Source organism: Carcharodon carcharias, chromosome 5 (assembly GCF_017639515.1).
Source record: "Carcharodon carcharias isolate sCarCar2 chromosome 5, sCarCar2.pri, whole genome shotgun sequence".
Taxonomy (NCBI): Eukaryota; Metazoa; Chordata; class Chondrichthyes; order Lamniformes; family Lamnidae; genus Carcharodon; species Carcharodon carcharias.
The window spans coordinates 5213292-5236642 of NC_054471.1; the positions used below are offsets into that span (position 1 = coordinate 5213292).

General features: G+C 50.3%; 1 protein-coding gene across 1 annotated transcript in view; it reads right to left on the reverse strand.

The window, feature by feature from the left end:
• LOC121278340 (phosphofurin acidic cluster sorting protein 1-like) overlaps window positions 1-23351 on the reverse strand; it is a 765476-nt gene that overhangs the window by 195207 nt on the left and 546918 nt on the right. The window contains 2 exon segments of the mRNA XM_041188648.1: window positions 4599-4705; window positions 23006-23110. Coding sequence (XP_041044582.1) covers window positions 4599-4705; window positions 23006-23110 — 212 coding nt within the window.

Consider the following 23351-nt stretch of genomic DNA (forward strand, 5'->3'; position numbering starts at 1 on the left):
GAAGAGAGCGTGTTTACTCGGTAAACACAGTACAATCAATTTAAACATAAAACAGTAAACTGAATCTGTTTACTGAGCACACAATGAACAGAAACAATTTACTCAGCAAACAGTAAACAGAGTCTATTTACTCAGCAAACAGTAAACAGAGTCTATTTACTCAGCAAACAGTAAACAGAGTCTATTTACTCAGCAAACAGTAAACAGAGTCTATTTACTCAGCAAACAGTAAACAGAGTCTATTTACCCAGTAAACAGTAAACAGAGTGTGTGCACTCAGTAAACAGAGTGTGTGCACTCAGTAAACAGAGTGTGTGCACTCAGTAAACAGAGTGTGTGCACTCAGTAAACAGAGTGTGTGCACTCAGTAAACAGAGTGTGTGCACTCAGTAAACAGAGTGTGTGCACTCAGTAAACAGTGTGTGCACTCAGTAAACAGTGTGTGCACTCAGTAAACAGAGTGTGTGCACTCAGTAAACAGAGTGTGTGCACTCAGTAAACAGAGTGTGTGCACTCAGTAAACAGAGTGTGTGCACTCAGTAAACAGAGTGTGTGCACTCAGTAAACAGTGTGTGTGCACTCAGTAAACAGTGTGTGCACTCAGTAAACAGTGTGTGTGCACTCAGTAAACAGAGTGTGTGCACTCAGTAAACAGAGTGTGTGCACTCAGTAAACAGAGTGTGTGCACTCAGTAAACAGAGTGTGTGCACTCAGTAAACAGAGTGTGTGCACTCAGTAAACAGAGTGTGTGCACTCAGTAAACAGAGTCTGTGCACATAGCAAACAAAGTCTGTGTACTCAGTAAATAGTAAACAGTCTATGCACACAGTAAACAGAGTCTGCGTACTCAATAAATAGTAAAGTCTATGCACACAGTAAACAGAGTCTGCGTACTCAATAAATAGTAAAGTCTATGCACACAGTAAACAGAGTCTGCGTACTCAATAAATAGTAAAGTCTATGCACACAGTAAACAGAGTCTGTGTACTCAATAAACAGAGACTCTGTACTCAGTAAATAGTAAACATTCTATGCACACAGTAAACAGAGACCACGTACTCAGTGAACAGAGTCCACGTACTCAGTGAACAGAGTCCACGTACTCAGTGAACAGAGACCACGTACTCAGTGAACAGAGTCCACGTACTCAGTGAACAGAGTCCACGCACTCAGTGAACAGAGACCACGTACTCAGTGAACAGAGTCCACGTACTCAGTGAACAGAGTCCACGCACTCAGTGAACAGAGACCACGTACTCAGTGAACAGAGACCACGCACTCAGTGAACAGAGTCCACGTACTCAGTGAACAGAGACCACGTACTCAGTGAACAGAGACCACGTACTCAGTGAACAGAGACCACGTACTCAGTGAACAGAGTCCACGCACTCAGTGAACAGAGACCACGTACTCAGTGAACAGAGACCACGTACTCAGTGAACAGAGACCACGCACTCAGTGAACAGAGTCCACGCACTCTGAACAGAGACCAGGTACTCAGTGAACAGAGAAACAGAGTCCGCGTACTAAGTAAACAGAGTCCAAGTACTCAGTAAGTATAGACCATGTACTCAGTAAACAGAGTCTGAGTACTCAGTAAGTATAGTCCATGTACTCAGTAAACAGAGTCTGAGTACTCAGTAAGTATAGTCCATGTACTCAGTAAACAGAGTCTGAGTACTCAGTAAGTATAGTCCGCGTACTCAGTAAACAGAGTCTCTATACTCAGTAAATAGTAAACAGTCTATGCACACAGTAAACAGAGTCTGGTCAGTAAATAGAGTCTACTTACTCAGTAAATAATATACAGAGTTTTTGTACTCAGTAAATAACAAAGAGTGTCCATTTACTATGAAAACAGTCAACAGTGTCTATTTACAGTAAAGAGTAAATAGTAAGCAGTGTGTATTTACTCAGTAAACATTAAACAGAGTCCGTGTACTCGGTAAACAGTGTCTATTTACTCAGCAAACAGTAAACATGGTCTATTTACTCAGTAAACAGTGAATGAGTCTATTTACTCAGCAAACAGTAAACAGAGTCTATTTACTAAGTAAATAGTAAACAGTCTGTGTACTCTGTAAACAGAGTCCATTTGGTCAGTAAACAGTAAACAGAGTCTATTTACTAAGTAAATAGTAAACAGTCTGTGTACTCTGTAAACAGAGTCCATTTGGTCAGTAAACAGTAAACAGGGTCTATTTACTCAGTAAACAGTAAACAGGGTCTATTTACTCAGTAAACAGTAAACAGGGTCTATTTACTCAGTAAACAAAGTCTGTTTACTCAGTAAACTGTTAGTAAATCTGTTAGAATTCTTTGAGGAGGTAACGAGTAGGTTAGACAAAGGAGAGCCAATGTACGTTATCTACTTGGACTTCCAGAAGGCCTTTGACAAGGTGCCGCACAGGAGGCTGCTCAGTAAGATAAGAGCCCATGGTGTTAGAGGCAAGGTACTAGCATGGATAGAAGATTGGCTGTCTGGCAGGAGGCAGAGAGTGGGGATAAGGGGGTCCTTCTCAGGATGGCGGCCGGTGACTAGTGGAGTTCCGCAGGGGTCAGTGTTGGGACCTCAACTTTTCATTTTATACAATAATGATCTAGATGAAGGAACTGAGGGCATCCTGGCTAGGTTTGCAGATGATACAAAGATAGGTGGAGGGACAGGTAGTATTGAGGAGGCTGGGAGGCTGCAGAAGGATTTAGACAGGGTAGGAGAATGGGCAAAGAAGTGGCAGATGGAATACAACGCGGGGAAGTGTGAGGTCATGCACTTTGGTAGGAAGAATAGAGGCATAGACTATTTTCTAAATGGGGAGAGAATTCAGAAATCTGGAGTGCAAAGGGACTTGGGAGTCCTAGTTCAGGATTCTCTTAACTTGCAGGTTGAGTCGGTAGTTAGGAAGGCAAATGCAATGTTGGCATTTATTTCGAGAGGACTAGAATATAAAAGCAGGGATGTGCTGCTGAGGCTTTATAAGGCTCTGGTCAGACCACATTTAGAATATTGTGAGCAATGTCGGGCCCCATATCTCAGGAAGAATGTGCTGGCCCTGGAGAGGGTCCAGAGGAGGTTCACGAGAACGATCTCAGGAATGAAAGGCTTAACATATGAGGAACGTTTGAGGACCCTGGGTCTATACTTGATGGAGTTTAGAAGGATGAGGGGGTATCTGATTGAAATTTACAGAATACTGAAAGGCCTGGATAGAGTGGACATGGGGAAGATGTTTCCATTAGTAGGAGAGACTAGGACCCGAGGGCACAGCCTCAGGGTAAAGGGAAGACCTTTTAGAACAGAGATGAGGAGAAACTTCTTTAGCCAGAGAATGGTGAATCTATGGAATTCATTGCCACAGAAGGCTGTGGAGGCCGGGTCATTGAGTGTATTTAAGACCGAGATAGATAGATTCTTGATTGGTAAGAGGATCAAAGGTTATGGGGAGAAGGTGGGAGAATGGGGTTGAGTAACTTATCAGCCATGACTTAATGGCGGAGCAGACTCGATGGGCCGATTGGCCTAATTTCTGCTCCTATGTCTAACGGTCTAATGGTCTAAACTGAGTCTATTTACTCAGTAAACAGTAAACAGAGTCTATTTACTTGGTAAACAGTGAGCAGAGTCTATTTACTAATTAAACAGTAAAAAGTCTATTTACTCAGCGAACAATAAACTGAGCCTATTTTCTCAGTAAACAGTAAATGGAGTCTATTTTCTCAGTAAACAGTGAACTGAGCCTATTTTCTCAGTAAACAGTAAACAGAGTCCATTTACTCAGTAAACAGTAAACAGGGTCTATTTACTCATTAAATACTAAACAGAGTCTATTTGCTCAGTAAACAGTAAACTGAGACCAGGGTTTTCTGTGTTTGCTGGTGCCAGGCGATTTTGGTGATGTGAGAGGACAATATGGAAGGAATACCAAAAATCGGTTTTACATCGTGAAACCAGTTTGCAATCGTCTGCTCCACCCTCCAATGGCAGGCTGCGTGTCCCATCATCGGACATTGGGAACCTCATTGTAATACATCAGTATATCATTATAAGGTCAGCCCGGCCAAATTGTCCACCCCCGCTGGATCTTTTGCCTATGCTGGCACGCAATCACAATCACTCATTAAACAGTGTCCATTTACTCAATAGCATAATGAGCAGCAGCAGCAAATTCCAACAAAAATCATTCTGCCGATTTGGCTCTCTCTGGCAATGCTGGCTGTTATTGTCCATGCCCAGTCACCATCAGAAGGGGCTGGTGGGCCTTGTTCTTGGACTGCTGCAGCACGTACGGTGAACCTGCACCTGAACAGTGCCCGTACATTACTGCCATGTCCAAGGTAGGCTTTACAAAGGAGAAAGTGGGGCATGGCATGGCAAGCAGGTGGAGAGTTATGAGGAGTGACTGAAACCCAGTTGAGGTGAGTTTTGAAGAAGGTTTTGAAAGTTGGGAGATGTTTAGGATGGCCATTTCAAACATGCTAACTTGAGATACTAGTTAAGGGTGAAACAAGATAGGGGACCAATGGGAACATACCCATGTTGCTGAGGGTTTGGAGTTCCCAACGATATTTTACTCTCATAGTAACTACTGGTTACTTACAATCTCTGTATTCTGGTAACAATGGTGTTAAATGCTGCGTGGATATCTGCCACTGAACATGTGCAGACCATTGGCTGGCTCTTCTCATGCAGTCGTTCATACAGATACTGAAACAAAGGAATCAATAATCCAAGATAAGTTAAATCAGATAACCAAATCTTTTATTTGTATGGTGCCTTTAACAATGTAAACTGTCTCAAGTAGTTTCTCAGGGGCAACTATCAAACAAAATTTAACACTAAGCTACAAAAGGAGATATTAGGACAGGTGAACAACAGGTTTTAAGGAGTGCTTTGAAGATGGGGAGAAAGGTGGAGAGAGGGAGAGCTGTAGAGAGGGTATTCCAGACCTTCAGACCCAGGTAGCTGGGGGCCCAGCCACAAATTGCGGAGCGATTAAAATTGCGATGGTTAAGAGGCCAGAATTGGAGCTACGCAGATATCGTCGAGTACTGTAGAGCAGGAGGAGATTACAGAGATGGGGAGGGCTAAGACCATGGAGGGGTTTGAAGATGAGAATTTTAAAGCTGAGTTGTTGCTGGTCCAGCAACCAAGTTGGTGAAGTATATATTTATAAATGCTTAATTCTGTCAGCAAAAATAAATGAATGTTCACATTAGCACAACCTGGGCTCTGCTTTCATAATTACATTTTCAGAATGTGGGATCCACTGGATGCTCTCTCCCTCTAAATGAGCTCTCCCTCAGTCCCATTCTGCTAGACGTTCTCTCTCTCTGAATGAGCTCTCCCTCAGTCCCATTCCCCTGGACCCTCTCTCTCTCTGAACGAGCTCTCCCTCAGTCCCATTCCCCTGGACCCTCTCTCTCTCTCTCTCTCTGAACGAGCTCTCCCTCAGTCCCATTCCCCTGGACCTTCTCTCTCTCTGAATGAGCTCTCCCTCAGTCCCATTCCCGTGGACCCTCTCTCTCTCTCTCTCTCTCTGAACGAGCTCTCCCTCAGTCCCATTCCCCTGGACCCTCTCTCTCTCTCTCTCTCTCTCTGAACGAGCTCTCCCTCAGTCCCATTCCCCTGGACTTTCTCTCTCTCTGAACGAGCTCTCCCTCAGTCCCATTCCCCTAGACCCTCTCTCTCTCTCTCTCTCTGAACGAGCTCTCCCTCAGTCCCATTCTGCTAGACGCTCTCTCTCTGAACGAGCTCTCCCTCAGTCCCATTATGCTGGATGCTCTTTCTCTCTGAACGAGCTCTCCCTCAGTCCCATTCCCCTGGACCCTCTCTCGCTCTCTCTCTCTCAATGAGCTCTCCCTCAGTCCCATTCCGCTGGATGCTCTCTCTCTCTCTCTGAATGAGCTCTCCCTCAGTCCCATTCCGCTGGATGCTCTCTCTCTCTGAATGAGCTCTCCCTCAGTCCCATTCCCCTGACCCTCTCTCTTTCTCCCTCTCTACGAGCTCTCCCTCAGTCCCATTCCCCTGGACCCTCTCTCTCTCTCTCTGAATGAGCTCTCCCTCAGTCCCATTCCCGTGGACCCTCTCTCTCTCTCTCTCTCTCTGAACGAGCTCTCCCTCAGTCCCATTCCCCTGGACCCTCTCTCTCTCTCTCTCTCTCTCTGAACGAGCTCTCCCTCAGTCCCATTCCCCTGGACTTTCTCTCTCTCTGAACGAGCTCTCCCTCAGTCCCATTCCCCTAGACCCTCTCTCTCTCTCTCTCTGAACGAGCTCTCCCTCAGTCCCATTCTGCTAGACGCTCTCTCTCTGAACGAGCTCTCCCTCAGTCCCATTACGCTGGATGCTCTTTCTCTCTGAACGAGCTCTCCCTCAGTCCCATTCCCCTGGACCCTCTCTCTCTCTGAACGAGCTCTCCCTCAGTCCCATTCCCCTGGACCCTCTCTCTCTCTGAACGAGCTCTCCCTCAGTCCCATTCCCCTGGACCCTCTCTCTCTCTCTCTCTCTGAACGAGCTCTCCCTCAGTCCCATTCCCCTGGACCTTCTCTCTCTCTGAACGAGCTCTCCCTCAGTCCCATTCCCGTGGACCCTCTCTCTCTCTCTCTCTCTCTGAACGAGCTCTCCCTCAGTCCCATTCCCCTGGACCCTCTCTCTCTCTCTCTGAACGAGCTCTCCCTCAGTCCCATTCCCCTGGACCCTCTCTCTCTCTCTCTCTCTCTGAACGAGCTCTCCCTCAGTCCCATTCCCCTGGACTTTCTCTCTCTCTGAACGAGCTCTCCCTCAGTCCCATTCCCCTAGACCCTCTCTCTCTCTCTCTCTCTCTGAACGAGCTCTCCCTCAGTCCCATTCTGCTAGATGCTCTCTCTCTGAACGAGCTCTCCCTCAGTCCCATTACGCTGGATGCTCTTTCTCTCTGAACGAGCTCTCCCTCAGTCCCATTCCCCTGGACCCTCTCTCGCTCTCTCTCTCTCTCAATGAGCTCTCCCTCAGTCCCATTCCGCTGGATGCTCTCTCTCTCTCTCTGAATGAGCTCTCCCTCAGTCCCATTCCGCTGGATGCTCTCTCTCTCTGAATGAGCTCTCCCTCAGTCCCATTCCCCTGACCCTCTCTCTTTCTCCCTCTCTACGAGCTCTCCCTCAGTCTCATTCCACTGGATGCTCTCTCTCTCTGAATGAGCTCTCCCTCAGTCCCATTCCGCTGGACCCTCTATCTCTCCCTCTGAACGAGCTCTCCCTCAGTTCCATTCCCCTGGACACTTTCTCTCTGAACGAGCTCTCCCTCAGTCCCATTCCCCTGGACCCTCTCTCTCTCTCTCTCTCTGAACGAGCTCTCCCTCAGTCCCATTCCACTGGATCCTCTCTCTCTCTCTCTCTGAACGAGCTCTCCCTCAGTCCCATTCCGCTGGACCTTCTCTCTCTCTGAACGAGCTCTCCCTCAGTCCCATTCCCCTGGACCCTCTCTCTCTCTGAACGAGCTCTCCCTCAGTCCCATTCCCCTGGACCCTCTCTCTCTCTGAACGAGCTCTCCCTCAGTCCCATTCCCCTGGACCCGCTCTCTCTCTCTCTCTCTGAACGAGCTCTCCCTCAGTCCTATTCCCCTGGACCTTCTCTCTCTCTGAATGAGCTCTCCCTCAGTCCCATTCCCATGGACCCTCTCTCTCTCTCTCTGAACGAGCTCTCCCTCAGTCCCATTCCCCTGGACCTTCTCTCTCTCTGAACGAGCTCTCCCTCAGTCCCATTCCCCTGGACCCTCTCTCTCTCTCTGAACGAGCTCTCCCTCAGTCCCATTCCCCTGGACCCGCTCTCTCTCTCTCTCTCTGAACGAGCTCTCCCTCAGTCCTATTCCCCTGGACCTTCTCTCTCTCTGAATGAGCTCTCCCTCAGTCCCATTCCCATGGACCCTCTCTCTCTCTCTCTGAACGAGCTCTCCCTCAGTCCCATTCCCCTGGACCTTCTCTCTCTCTGAACGAGCTCTCCCTCAGTCCCATTCCCCTGGACCCTCTCTCTCTCTCTCTGAACGAGCTCTCCCTCAGTCCCATTCCCCTGGACCCTCTCTCTCTCTCTCTGAACGAGCTCTCCCTCAGTCCCATTCCCCTGGACCCTCTCTCTCTCTCTCTCTCTCTGAACGAGCTCTCCCTCAGTCCCATTCCGCTGGACCCTCTCTCTGAACGAGCTCTCCCTCAGTCCCATTCCCCTGGACCCTCTCTCTCTCTCTCTCTCTGAATGAGCTCTCCCTCAGTCCCATTCCCCTGGACCCTCTCTCTCTCTCTCTCTCTCTGAATGAGCTCTCCCTCAGTCCCATTCCCCTGGACTCTCTTTCTCTCTCTCTCTCTGAACGAGCTCTCCCTCAGTCCCATTCCCCTGGACCCTCTCTCTCTCTCTCTCTGAACGAGCTCTCCCTCAGTCCCATTCCCCTGGACTCTCTCTCTCTCTCTCTCTCTCTCTGAACGAGCTCTCCCTCAGTCCCATTCCCCTGGGCCCTCTCTCTCTCTCTCTCTGAATGAGCTCTCCCTCAGTCCCATTCCGCTAGACGCTCTCTCTCTGAACGACCTCTCCCTCAGTCCCATTCCTCTGGATGCTCTCTCTCTCTGAACGAGCTCTCCCTCAGTCCCATTCCCCTGGACCCTCTCTCTCTCTATCTCTCTGAACGAGCTCTCCCTCAGTCCCATTCTGCTGGACCCTCTTTCTCTCCCTCTGAACGAGCTCTCCCTCAGTCCCATTCCCCTGGACCTTCTCTCTCTCTGAATGAGCTCTCCCTCAGTCCCATTCCCCTGGACCCTCTCTCTCTCTCTCTGAACGCGCTCTCCCTCAGTTCCATTCCCCTGGACACTTTCTCTCTGAACGAGCTCTCCCTCAGTCCCCCGTGATCCCTCTCCCTCTGAATAAGCTCTCCCCCAGTCCCATTCCACTGGACCCGCTGTCTCTTGAACGAGCTCTCCCTCAGTCCCCAGGACCCTCTCTCTCTGAACATAGAAACATAGAAACTAGGAGCAGGAGTAGGCCATTCAGCCCTACGAGCCTGCTCTCCCATTCATTACGATCATGGCTGATCATCCAACTCAATAACCTGCACCCGCTTTCTCTCCATATACTTTGATCCCTTTTGCTCCAAGAGCTATATCTAACTCCTTCTTGAAAACATACAATGTTTTGGCCTCAACTACTTTCTGTGGTAATGAATTCCACAGCCTCACCACTCTCTGGGTGAAGACATTTCTCCTCATCTCAGTCCTAAATGGTCTACCCCGTATCCTCAGTCTGTGACCCCTGGTTCTGGACTCCCCCACCATCGGGAACATCCTTCCTGCATCTACCCTGTCTAGTCCTGTTAGAATTTTATAGGTTTCTATGAGATCCTCCTTCATTCTTCTGAACTCCAGCGAATATAATCCTAATCGACTCAATCTCTCCTCATATGTCAGTCCCGCCATCCCAGGAATCAGTCTGGGAAACCCTCGCTGCACTCCCTCTATAGCAAGAACATCCTTCCTTAGATAAGGAAACCAAAACTGCACACAATATTCCAGGTGTGATCTCACCAAGGCCCTGTATAATTGCAGCAAGACATCCCTGCTCCTGTACTCGAATCCTCTCGCTGTGAAGGCCAGCATACCATTGCCCTTAAACAGCTTATATTTCACCACTTTCTTATTCCTCTTTAGTTCTGATGAAGAGTCATACGGACTCGAAATGTTAACTCAGTCTTCCTTTCCACAGATGCTGTCAGAGCCGCTGAGTTTTTCCAGCTATTTTTGTTTTTGTTTCAGATTTCCAGCATCCGCAGTGTTTTGCTTTTATCTTAGTGTTTGATTGACTGCCACTTCTCTTCCAGGAATGCCTACCTTGAAGAAGTACTGCTCTTCTCTCTGACAGGATTTCCACTTGTCTCTTTTGCCCTGTTCACCTTCACCGCTTTCTATTCCTCTCCTGGTGTTTGACAAGGGGTTTACTAAAACTTGTTTTCACAGCCATATCTCCTTCCTCAGTGACTGTCTTCGTCTCCGACTTACCCCACGTGGATTCCAACTGAAGTTCTATCCCTCATGTTTCGAACCCACCCAGGATTACAGGTATCTCCGGGACATACAACACTCCTTAGACTGCTGTTCTCTTCGCATCCTGAGACCCACACTCAGTGCCATGCACCGCCATGTGAACACACTCGACCTCTCCCTCCAGCAGCACCAACTCACCCTGTCTCTGAGCTGTCCTTGCCCCCAGTTTCATTTTATTCTTCGTCTCATCCGACGCCTCAACAAGAAACTTTGTCTCTTTCTTTCAGGTGCAAAGGAACAAAAGCTCCAACAACTCATCGACACCAACACCCATCCAGGACCCTCCACCCCTGCATGTCCCTCTGACCCCATCCTGTCTTCCAATCCCAGCCCCAGCTGTGTATTCACTATACCCCCTGACCTTCCCCTCTCTGAACGTTCAGTGCTCAGCAAAGGACTCAGTTTCTACCTTACACCCTCATCTCAATGAATTTCGGGCTTGGCACGATGCTGAACTCTTCTTCCGCCGTCTTCGTCTCCGGGCTCACTTCTTTGGGCAGGAGTCCTCTCCCCGTTCAACGGATCCTTTCACCCACCTCCAATATTCTCCCTCCACCTGAACCCCTCCCTCTGGATTCTTACCTGCCTTTGATCTTTTTATTGAGGTTGGTGTGACATCAGTCGTCTCACTTTCTCTGCTCCTCTTACCCACTCTAACCTGTCTCTTTCTGAACTTGCTGCACTCTGTTCTCTCAGGTCGAACCCTGACATTGTCATCAAACCCGCTGACAAGGGTGGTGCTGTTGTCTGGCGCACTGACCTCTACCTCGCGGAGGCTGAGCGTCAACTCGCAGACACTTCCTCCTACCTCTCCCTGGACCATGACCCCAACACTGAACATCAAGCTATTGTTTCCAGGACTGTCACTGACCTCATCTCCTCTGGAGATCTTCCTCCCACAGCTTCCAACCTGATAGTTGCCCAACCTCGGACGGCCCGCTTCTACCTCCTCCCCAAAATCCACAAACAGAACTGTCCCGGCAGACCGATCGTCTCAGCCTGCTCCTGCCCCATGGAACTCATTTCTCGTTATCTTGATTCCATTCTCTCTCCCCTTGTCCAGTCTCTTCCTGCCTACATCCACAATTCCTCTGATGCCCTACATCATATCAACAATTTCCAGTTCCCTGGCCCCAACCACTTCCTCTTCACCATGGACGTCCAATCCCTCTACACCTCCATCCCCCACCAGGATGGTCTGAGGGCCCTTAGCTTCTTCCTCAAACAGAGGCCTGAACAATCCCCATCCAGCACTACTCTCCTCCGTCTGGCTGAACTTGTTCTCACACTGAACAATTTCTCCTTTAACTCCTCTCACTTCCTCCAAATAAAAGGTGTGGCTATGGGTACCCGCATGGGCCCCAGCTATGCCTGTCTCTTTATGGGGTATGTGGAACATTCCTTGTTCCAGTCCTACTCCGGCCCCCTTCCACAACTCTCTCTCCGGTACATCGATGATTACTTCGGTGCTGCTTCATGCTCTCATCTGGACCTGGAAAAATTTATTAACTTTGTTTCCAATCTCCACCCCTCTATCATTTTCACATGGTCCATCTCTGACACTTCCCTTCCCTTCCCTGACCTCTCTGTCTCAATTTCTGGTGATAGACTGTCCATCAATATTCATTACAAGCCTACCGACTCCCACAGCTACCTCGACTACAGCTCCTCACACCCCGCTTCCTGTAAGGACTCCATCCCATTCTCTCAGTTCCTTCGCCTCCGTCACATCTGTTCCGATGATGCCACTTTCCAAAACAATTCTTCTGACATGTCCTCCTTCTTCCTTAACCGAGGTTTTCCACCCACGGTCGTTGACAGGGCCCTCAACTGTGTCCGGCCCATCTCCCGCGCATCCGCCCTCATGCCTTCTCCTCCCTCCCAGAAACATGATAGGGTCCCCCTTGTCCTCACTTATCACCCCACCAGCCTCCGCATTCAAAGGATCATCCTCCGCCATTTCCACCAACTCCAGCATGATGCCACCACCAAACACATCTTCCCTTCACCCCCCAGCGGCATTCCACAGGGATCGTTCCCTCCGGGACACCCTGGTCCACTCCTCCATCACCCCCTAGTCCTCAACCCCCTCCCACGGCACCTTCCCATGCAACCACAGAAGGTGTAACACCTGCCCTTTACTTCCCCCCTCCTCACCGTCCAAGGGCCCAAACGCTCCTTTCAAGTGAAGCAGCATTTCACTTGCACTTCCCTCAACTTAGTCTACTGCATTCGTTGCTCCCAATGTGGTCTCCTCTACATTGGAGAGACCAAACGCAGACTGGGTGACCGCTTTGTGGAACACCTTCGGTCTGTCCGCAAGCATTACCCAAACCTCCCTGTTGCTTGCCATTTCAACACTCCACCCTGCTCTCTTGCCCACATGTCAGTCCTTGGCCTGCTGCATTGTTCCAGTGAAGCTCAACGCAAACTGGAGGACCAGCACCTCATCTGCCGACTAGGCACTTTACAGCCTTCCGGACTGAATATTGAGTTCAACAGTTTTAGATCATGAACTCTCTCCTCCATCCCCACCCTCTTTTTGAACCCCTTTTTTCTAATTATTATATAGTTTTTTATACATATATATTTTTCTATTCCCACCTATTTCTATTGTTATTTTTAAAATGTATTTCCATCCATTGTTTTATCTCTACCTTTTAGCCTATTTCGATCCCTTCCCCCCACCCCACCCCCACTAGGGCTATCTGTACCTTGCTCGTCCTGCTTTCTACCCTTAATGTCACCATTAGCACATCCTTTAGCCAATATCACCACCATCAACACCCCTTTGTCCTTTTGTCTATGACATCTTTGGCAATCTCTCCCTTGCCTCCAAGTGTTACTGGCCCTCTATCCAGCTCCACATGTCCCAAACCCCTTAAACAGCTTATATTTCACATTTCGTATTCCTCTTTAGTTCTGAGCCATACAACTCGAAATGTTAACTCTGTCTTCCTTTCCACAGATGCTGTCAGACCTGCTGAGTTTTTCCAGCTATTTTTGTTTTTGTATACCATTTGCCTTCTTTTCCACCTGCTGCACCTGCACGCTTACCTTCAGTGCTCTCGAACGAGCACTCTCTCAAATGTGCTCTCTCTCTCTCTCAAACGACCTCTCTCTTTCTCTCGAAAGACCTCTCTCTCTCTCTCTCTCGAACGAGCTCTCTCTCTCGAACGAGCTCTCTCTCTCTCTCTCGAACGAGCTCTCTCTCTCTCTCTCTCGAACGAGCTCTCTCTCTCTCTCGAACGAGCTCTCTCTCTCTCTCGAATGAGCTCTCTCTCTCTCGAACGAGCTCTCTCTCTCTCTCTCGAACAAGCTCTCTCAAACGAGCTCTCTCTCTCTCTCTCAAACGATCTCTCTCTCTCAAACGAGCTCTCTCTCTCTTGAACGAGCTCTCTCTCTTTCTCTCGAACGAGCTCTCGCTCTCTCTCTCGAACGAGCTCTCGCTCTCTCTCTCTCTCGAACTCTCTCTCTCTCTCTCTCGAAGGAGCCCTCTCTCTCTCTCTTGGAGCCCTCTCTCTCCCTCTCTCGAACGAGCTCTCTCTCTCTCGAACGAGCTCTCTCTCTCTCTCGAACGAGCTCTCTCTCTCTCTCTCGAATGAGCTCTCTCTCTCGAACTCTCTCTCTCTCAAACGAGCTCTCTCTCTCTCTCTTGAACGAGCTCTCTCTCTCTCGAACGAGCTCTCTCTCTCTCGAACGAGCTCTCTATCTCTCTCTCTCTCAAACGAGCTCTCTCTCTCTCAAACGAGCTCTCTCTCTCTCAAACGAGCTCTCTCTCTCTCTCGAACGAGCTCTCTCTCTCTCGAACGAGCTCTCTCTCTCTCTCGAACGAGCTCTCTCTCTCTCTCTCTCTCTCTGGAACGAGCTCTCTCTCTCTCTGGAACGAGCTCTCTCTCTGGAACGAGCCCTCTCTCTCTCGAACGAGCTATCTCTCTCTATCGAACGAGCTCTCTCTCTCTCTCTCGAACGAGCTCTCTCTCTCGAACGAGCTCTCTCTCTCTCTCTCTCTCGAATGAGCTCTCTCTCTCTCTCGAACGAGCTCTCTCTCTCTCTCGAACGAGCTCTCTCTCTCTCTCGAACGAGCTCTCTCTCTCTCTCGAACGAGCTCTCTCTCTCTCGAACGAGCTCTCTCTCTCTCGAACGAGCTCTCTCTCTCGAACGAGCTCTCTCTCTCGAACGAGCTCTCTCTCTCGAACGAGCTCTCTCTCTCTCGAACGAGCTCTCTCTCTCTCGAACGAGCTCTCTCCCTCTCTCTCTCTCTCGAACGAGCTCTCTCTCTCTCTCAAACGAGCTCTCTCTCTTGAACGAGCTCTCTCTCTTGAACGAGCTCTCTCTCTCTCTCTCGAACGAGCTCTCTCTCTCTCAAACGAGCTCTCTCTCGAACGAGCTCTCTCTCTCGAACGAGCTCTCTCTCTCGAACGAGCTCTCTCTCTCGAATGAGCTCTCTCTCTCGAACGAGCTCTCTCTCTCGAACGAGCTCTCTCTCTCGAACGAGCTCTCTCTCTCGAACGAGCTCTCTCTCTCGAACGAGCTCTCTCTCTCGAACGAGCTCTCTCTCTCGAACGAGCTCTCTCTCTCTCTCGAACGAGCTCTCTCTCTCTCTCGAACGAGCTCTCTCTCGCTCGAACAAGTTCTCTCTCTCGAACGAGCTCTCTCTCTGAACGAGCTCTCCCTCAGTCCCATTCCGCTGGACCTTCTCTCTCTCTGAACGAGCTCTCCCTCAGTCCCATTCCCCTGGACCCTCTCTCTCTCTGAACGAGCTCTCCCTCAGTCCCATTCCCCTGGACCCTCTCTCTCTCTGAACGAGCTCTCCCTCAGTCCCATTCCCCTGGACCCGCTCTCTCTCTCTCTCTCTGAACGAGCTCTCCCTCAGTCCTATTCCCCTGGACCTTCTCTCTCTCTGAATGAGCTCTCCCTCAGTCCCATTCCCATGGACCCTCTCTCTCTCTCTCTGAACGAGCTCTCCCTCAGTCCCATTCCCCTGGACCTTCTCTCTCTCTGAACGAGCTCTCCCTCAGTCCCATTCCCCTGGACCCTCTCTCTCTCTCTGAACGAGCTCTCCCTCAGTCCCATTCCCCTGGACCCGCTCTCTCTCTCTCTCTCTGAACGAGCTCTCCCTCAGTCCTATTCCCCTGGACCTTCTCTCTCTCTGAATGAGCTCTCCCTCAGTCCCATTCCCATGGACCCTCTCTCTCTCTCTCTGAACGAGCTCTCCCTCAGTCCCATTCCCCTGGACCTTCTCTCTCTCTGAACGAGCTCTCCCTCAGTCCCATTCCCCTGGACCCTCTCTCTCTCTCTCTGAACGAGCTCTCCCTCAGTCCCATTCCCCTGGACCCTCTCTCTCTCTCTCTGAACGAGCTCTCCCTCAGTCCCATTCCCCTGGACCCTCTCTCTCTCTCTCTCTCTCTGAACGAGCTCTCCCTCAGTCCCATTCCGCTGGACCCTCTCTCTGAACGAGCTCTCCCTCAGTCCCATTCCCCTGGACCCTCTCTCTCTCTCTCTCTCTGAATGAGCTCTCCCTCAGTCCCATTCCCCTGGACCCTCTCTCTCTCTCTCTCTCTCTGAATGAGCTCTCCCTCAGTCCCATTCCCCTGGACTCTCTTTCTCTCTCTCTCTCTGAACGAGCTCTCCCTCAGTCCCATTCCCCTGGACCCTCTCTCTCTCTCTCTCTGAACGAGCTCTCCCTCAGTCCCATTCCCCTGGACTCTCTCTCTCTCTCTCTCTCTCTCTCTGAACGAGCTCTCCCTCAGTCCCATTCCCCTGGGCCCTCTCTCTCTCTCTCTCTGAATGAGCTCTCCCTCAGTCCCATTCCGCTAGACGCTCTCTCTCTGAACGACCTCTCCCTCAGTCCCATTCCTCTGGATGCTCTCTCTCTCTGAACGAGCTCTCCCTCAGTCCCATTCCCCTGGACCCTCTCTCTCTCTATCTCTCTGAACGAGCTCTCCCTCAGTCCCATTCTGCTGGACCCTCTTTCTCTCCCTCTGAACGAGCTCTCCCTCAGTCCCATTCCCCTGGACCTTCTCTCTCTCTGAATGAGCTCTCCCTCAGTCCCATTCCCCTGGACCCTCTCTCTCTCTCTCTGAACGCGCTCTCCCTCAGTTCCATTCCCCTGGACACTTTCTCTCTGAACGAGCTCTCCCTCAGTCCCCCGTGATCCCTCTCCCTCTGAATAAGCTCTCCCCCAGTCCCATTCCACTGGACCCGCTGTCTCTTGAACGAGCTCTCCCTCAGTCCCCAGGACCCTCTCTCTCTGAACATAGAAACATAGAAACTAGGAGCAGGAGTAGGCCATTCAGCCCTACGAGCCTGCTCTCCCATTCATTACGATCATGGCTGATCATCCAACTCAATAACCTGCACCCGCTTTCTCTCCATATACTTTGATCCCTTTTGCTCCAAGAGCTATATCTAACTCCTTCTTGAAAACATACAATGTTTTGGCCTCAACTACTTTCTGTGGTAATGAATTCCACAGCCTCACCACTCTCTGGGTGAAGACATTTCTCCTCATCTCAGTCCTAAATGGTCTACCCCGTATCCTCAGTCTGTGACCCCTGGTTCTGGACTCCCCCACCATCGGGAACATCCTTCCTGCATCTACCCTGTCTAGTCCTGTTAGAATTTTATAGGTTTCTATGAGATCCTCCTTCATTCTTCTGAACTCCAGCGAATATAATCCTAATCGACTCAATCTCTCCTCATATGTCAGTCCCGCCATCCCAGGAATCAGTCTGGGAAACCCTCGCTGCACTCCCTCTATAGCAAGAACATCCTTCCTTAGATAAGGAAACCAAAACTGCACACAATATTCCAGGTGTGATCTCACCAAGGCCCTGTATAATTGCAGCAAGACATCCCTGCTCCTGTACTCGAATCCTCTCGCTGTGAAGGCCAGCATACCATTGCCCTTAAACAGCTTATATTTCACCACTTTCTTATTCCTCTTTAGTTCTGATGAAGAGTCATACGGACTCGAAATGTTAACTCAGTCTTCCTTTCCACAGATGCTGTCAGAGCCGCTGAGTTTTTCCAGCTATTTTTGTTTTTGTTTCAGATTTCCAGCATCCGCAGTGTTTTGCTTTTATCTTAGTGTTTGATTGACTGCCACTTCTCTTCCAGGAATGCCTACCTTGAAGAAGTACTGCTCTTCTCTCTGACAGGATTTCCACTTGTCTCTTTTGCCCTGTTCACCTTCACCGCTTTCTATTCCTCTCCTGGTGTTTGACAAGGGGTTTACTAAAACTTGTTTTCACAGCCATATCTCCTTCCTCAGTGACTGTCTTCGTCTCCGACTTACCCCACGTGGATTCCAACTGAAGTTCTATCCCTCATGTTTCGAACCCACCCAGGATTACAGGTATCTCCGGGACATACAACACTCCTTAGACTGCTGTTCTCTTCGCATCCTGAGACCCACACTCAGTGCCATGCACCGCCATGTGAACACACTCGACCTCTCCCTCCAGCAGCACCAACTCACCCTGTCTCTGAGCTGTCCTTGCCCCCAGTTTCATTTTATTCTTCGTCTCATCCGACGCCTCAACAAGAAACTTTGTCTCTTTCTTTCAGGTGCAAAGGAACAAAAGCTCCAACAACTCATCGACACCAACACCCACCCAGGACCCTCCACCCCTGCATGTCCCTCTGACCCCATCCTGTCTTCCAATCCCAGCCCCAGCTGTGTATTCACTATACCCCCTGACCTTCCCCTCTCTGAACGTTCAGTGCTCAGCAAAGGACTCAGTTTCTACCTTACACCCTCATCTCAATGAATTTCGGGCTTGGCACGATGCTGAACTCTTCTTCCGCCGTCTTCGTCTCCGGGCTCACTTCTTTGGGCAGGAGTCCTCTCCCCGTTCAACGGATCCTTTCACCCACCTCCAATATTCTCCCTCCACCTGAACCCCTCCCTCTGGATTCTTACCTGCCTTTGATCTTTTTATTGAGGTTGGTGTGACATCAGTCGTCTCACTTTCTCTGCTCCTCTTACCCACTCTAACCTGTCTCTTTCTGAACTTGCTGCACTCTGTTCTCTCAGGTCGAACCCTGACATTGTCATCAAACCCGCTGACAAGGGTGGTGCTGTTGTCTGGCGCACTGACCTCTACCTCGCGGAGGCTGAGCGTCAACTCGCAGACACTTCCTCCTACCTCTCCCTGGACCATGACCCCAACACTGAACATCAAGCTATTGTTTCCAGGACTGTCACTGACCTCATCTCCTCTGGAGATCTTCCTCCCACAGCTTCCAACCTGATAGTTGCCCAACCTCGGACGGCCCGCTTCTACCTCCTCCCCAAAATCCACAAACAGAACTGTCCCGGCAGACCGATCGTCTCAGCCTGCTCCTGCCCCATGGAACTCATTTCTCGTTATCTTGATTCCATTCTCTCTCCCCTTGTCCAGTCTCTTCCTGCCTACATCCACAATTCCTCTGATGCCCTACATCATATCAACAATTTCCAGTTCCCTGGCCCCAACCACTTCCTCTTCACCATGGACGTCCAATCCCTCTACACCTCCATCCCCCACCAGGATGGTCTGAGGGCCCTTAGCTTCTTCCTCAAACAGAGGCCTGAACAATCCCCATCCAGCACTACTCTCCTCCGTCTGGCTGAACTTGTTCTCACACTGAACAATTTCTCCTTTAACTCCTCTCACTTCCTCCAAATAAAAGGTGTGGCTATGGGTACCCGCATGGGCCCCAGCTATGCCTGTCTCTTTATGGGGTATGTGGAACATTCCTTGTTCCAGTCCTACTCCGGCCCCCTTCCACAACTCTCTCTCCGGTACATCGATGATTACTTCGGTGCTGCTTCATGCTCTCATCTGGACCTGGAAAAATTTATTAACTTTGTTTCCAATCTCCACCCCTCTATCATTTTCACATGGTCCATCTCTGACACTTCCCTTCCCTTCCCTGACCTCTCTGTCTCAATTTCTGGTGATAGACTGTCCATCAATATTCATTACAAGCCTACCGACTCCCACAGCTACCTCGACTACAGCTCCTCACACCCCGCTTCCTGTAAGGACTCCATCCCATTCTCTCAGTTCCTTCGCCTCCGTCACATCTGTTCCGATGATGCCACTTTCCAAAACAATTCTTCTGACATGTCCTCCTTCTTCCTTAACCGAGGTTTTCCACCCACGGTCGTTGACAGGGCCCTCAACTGTGTCCGGCCCATCTCCCGCGCATCCGCCCTCATGCCTTCTCCTCCCTCCCAGAAACATGATAGGGTCCCCCTTGTCCTCACTTATCACCCCACCAGCCTCCGCATTCAAAGGATCATCCTCCGCCATTTCCACCAACTCCAGCATGATGCCACCACCAAACACATCTTCCCTTCACCCCCCAGCGGCATTCCACAGGGATCGTTCCCTCCGGGACACCCTGGTCCACTCCTCCATCACCCCCTAGTCCTCAACCCCCTCCCACGGCACCTTCCCATGCAACCACAGAAGGTGTAACACCTGCCCTTTACTTCCCCCCTCCTCACCGTCCAAGGGCCCAAACGCTCCTTTCAAGTGAAGCAGCATTTCACTTGCACTTCCCTCAACTTAGTCTACTGCATTCGTTGCTCCCAATGTGGTCTCCTCTACATTGGAGAGACCAAACGCAGACTGGGTGACCGCTTTGTGGAACACCTTCGGTCTGTCCGCAAGCATTACCCAAACCTCCCTGTTGCTTGCCATTTCAACACTCCACCCTGCTCTCTTGCCCACATGTCAGTCCTTGGCCTGCTGCATTGTTCCAGTGAAGCTCAACGCAAACTGGAGGACCAGCACCTCATCTGCCGACTAGGCACTTTACAGCCTTCCGGACTGAATATTGAGTTCAACAGTTTTAGATCATGAACTCTCTCCTCCATCCCCACCCTCTTTTTGAACCCCTTTTTTCTAATTATTATATAGTTTTTTATACATATATATTTTTCTATTCCCACCTATTTCTATTGTTATTTTTAAAATGTATTTCCATCCATTGTTTTATCTCTACCTTTTAGCCTATTTCGATCCCTTCCCCCCACCCCACCCCCACTAGGGCTATCTGTACCTTGCTCGTCCTGCTTTCTACCCTTAATGTCACCATTAGCACATCCTTTAGCCAATATCACCACCATCAACACCCCTTTGTCCTTTTGTCTATGACATCTTTGGCAATCTCTCCCTTGCCTCCAAGTGTTACTGGCCCTCTATCCAGCTCCACATGTCCCAAACCCCTTAAACAGCTTATATTTCACATTTCGTATTCCTCTTTAGTTCTGAGCCATACAACTCGAAATGTTAACTCTGTCTTCCTTTCCACAGATGCTGTCAGACCTGCTGAGTTTTTCCAGCTATTTTTGTTTTTGTATACCATTTGCCTTCTTTTCCACCTGCTGCACCTGCACGCTTACCTTCAGTGCTCTCGAACGAGCACTCTCTCAAATGTGCTCTCTCTCTCTCTCAAACGACCTCTCTCTTTCTCTCGAAAGACCTCTCTCTCTCTCTCTCTCGAACGAGCTCTCTCTCTCGAACGAGCTCTCTCTCTCTCTCTCGAACGAGCTCTCTCTCTCTCTCTCTCGAACGAGCTCTCTCTCTCTCTCGAACGAGCTCTCTCTCTCTCTCGAATGAGCTCTCTCTCTCTCGAACGAGCTCTCTCTCTCTCTCTCGAACAAGCTCTCTCAAACGAGCTCTCTCTCTCTCTCTCAAACGATCTCTCTCTCTCAAACGAGCTCTCTCTCTCTTGAACGAGCTCTCTCTCTTTCTCTCGAACGAGCTCTCGCTCTCTCTCTCGAACGAGCTCTCGCTCTCTCTCTCTCTCGAACTCTCTCTCTCTCTCTCTCGAAGGAGCCCTCTCTCTCTCTCTTGGAGCCCTCTCTCTCCCTCTCTCGAACGAGCTCTCTCTCTCTCGAACGAGCTCTCTCTCTCTCTCGAACGAGCTCTCTCTCTCTCTCTCGAATGAGCTCTCTCTCTCGAACTCTCTCTCTCTCAAACGAGCTCTCTCTCTCTCTCTTGAACGAGCTCTCTCTCTCTCGAACGAGCTCTCTCTCTCTCGAACGAGCTCTCTATCTCTCTCTCTCTCAAACGAGCTCTCTCTCTCTCAAACGAGCTCTCTCTCTCTCAAACGAGCTCTCTCTCTCTCTCGAACGAGCTCTCTCTCTCTCGAACGAGCTCTCTCTCTCTCTCGAACGAGCTCTCTCTCTCTCTCTCTCTCTCTGGAACGAGCTCTCTCTCTCTCTGGAACGAGCTCTCTCTCTGGAACGAGCCCTCTCTCTCTCGAACGAGCTATCTCTCTCTATCGAACGAGCTCTCTCTCTCTCTCTCGAACGAGCTCTCTCTCTCGAACGAGCTCTCTCTCTCTCTCTCTCTCGAATGAGCTCTCTCTCTCTCTCGAACGAGCTCTCTCTCTCTCTCGAACGAGCTCTCTCTCTCTCTCGAACGAGCTCTCTCTCTCTCTCGAACGAGCTCTCTCTCTCTCGAACGAGCTCTCTCTCTCTCGAACGAGCTCTCTCTCTCGAACGAGCTCTCTCTCTCGAACGAGCTCTCTCTCTCGAACGAGCTCTCTCTCTCTCGAACGAGCTCTCTCTCTCTCGAACGAGCTCTCTCCCTCTCTCTCTCTCTCGAACGAGCTCTCTCTCTCTCTCAAACGAGCTCTCTCTCTTGAACGAGCTCTCTCTCTTGAACGAGCTCTCTCTCTCTCTCTCGAACGAGCTCTCTCTCTCTCAAACGAGCTCTCTCTCGAACGAGCTCTCTCTCTCGAACGAGCTCTCTCTCTCGAACGAGCTCTCTCTCTCGAACGAGCTCTCTCTCTCGAACGAGCTCTCTCTCTCGAACGAGCTCTCTCTCTCGAACGAGCTCTCTCTCTCGAACGAGCTCTCTCTCTCGAACGAGCTCTCTCTCTCGAACGAGCTCTCTCTCTCGAACGAGCTCTCTCTCTCTCTCGAACGAGCTCTCTCTCTCTCTCGAACGAGCTCTCTCTCGCTCGAACAAGTTCTCTCTCTCGAACGAGCTCTCTCTCGAACGAGCTCTCTCTCTCGAACGAGCTCTCTCACTCGAACGAGCTCTCTCTCTCGAACGAGCTCTCTCTCTCGAACGAGCTCTCTCTCTCGAACGAGCTCTCTCTCTCTCTCTCTCTTGAACGAGCTCTCTCTCTCTCTCTCTCGAATGAGCTCTCTCTCTCTCGAACAAGCTCTCTCTCTCGAACGAGCTCTCTCTCGAACGAGCTCTCTCTCTCGAACGAGCTCTCTCTCTCGAACGAGCTCTCTCTCTCGAACGAGCTCTCTCTCTCGAACGAGCTCTCTCTCTCGAACGAGCTCTCTCTCTTACTCTCTCGAAGGACCTCTCTCGCGAACGAGCTCTCTCTCTCTCAAACAAGCTTTCCCCAGTTCCATTGGACCCTCTCTCTCTGAACGAAGTCATCCTCAGTCCACCTGGCTTCTCTCTGTCTGAACCAGCTCTCCCTCAGTCCCCCGGACTCTCTCTGTCTGCATGAGCTCTCCCTCAGTCCCCCGGACTCTCTCTGTCTGCATGAGCTCTCCCTCAGTCCCCCGGACTCTCTCTCTCTGAACGAGCTCTCCCTCAGTCCCCTGGACTCTCTCTCTCTCTGAACGAGCTCTCCCTCAGTCCCCTGGACTCTCTCTCTCTCTGAACGAGCTCTCCCTCAGTCCCCTGGACTCTCTCTCTCTCTGAACGAGCTCTCCCTCAGTCCCCTGGACTCTCTCTCTCTCTCTGAACGAGCTCTCCCTCAGTCCCCTGGACTCTCTCTCTCTCTCTGAACGAGCTCTCCCTCAGTCCCCTGGACCCTCTCTCTCTCTGAACGAGCTCTCCCTCAGTCCCCTGGACCCTCTCTCTCTCTCTCTCTGAACGAGCTCTCTTTCAGTCCCTTCACCATTCTGGGAGTGGTACCCTCATTTTCTACAATGGAGACATTTGCAGAGATCATCTCTCTGCCACTGTTATCCTTACCTGTCCTTGCCAATCTGTAGTGTTCACCAGGATAATGCTCTCTGGCAGCTGGTCGTCTGAAATTAGGATCTGGTTCAGTTGGTCATAAACAGACTTACGAGGGACCTAAGCAGCAAACAAAGTAGTAGGTCCTGATATCAGTGACTGGCTACAGATATAGAGAGATACCGAATCCCTGATACTTGGAAGACATTAAAGCCCCTTTGTTTGGAGTCCTCCCTTTCCAAATTGGAGTCACTGAGTGACTATTTGGGGAAAAACATCAGAATTTCTTTGTTGCCCCAGGGAATTAAGCGCATAGGCTTTGTGATCTTCACCCTGGATTTTTCTCCATGTCCTCTATGGG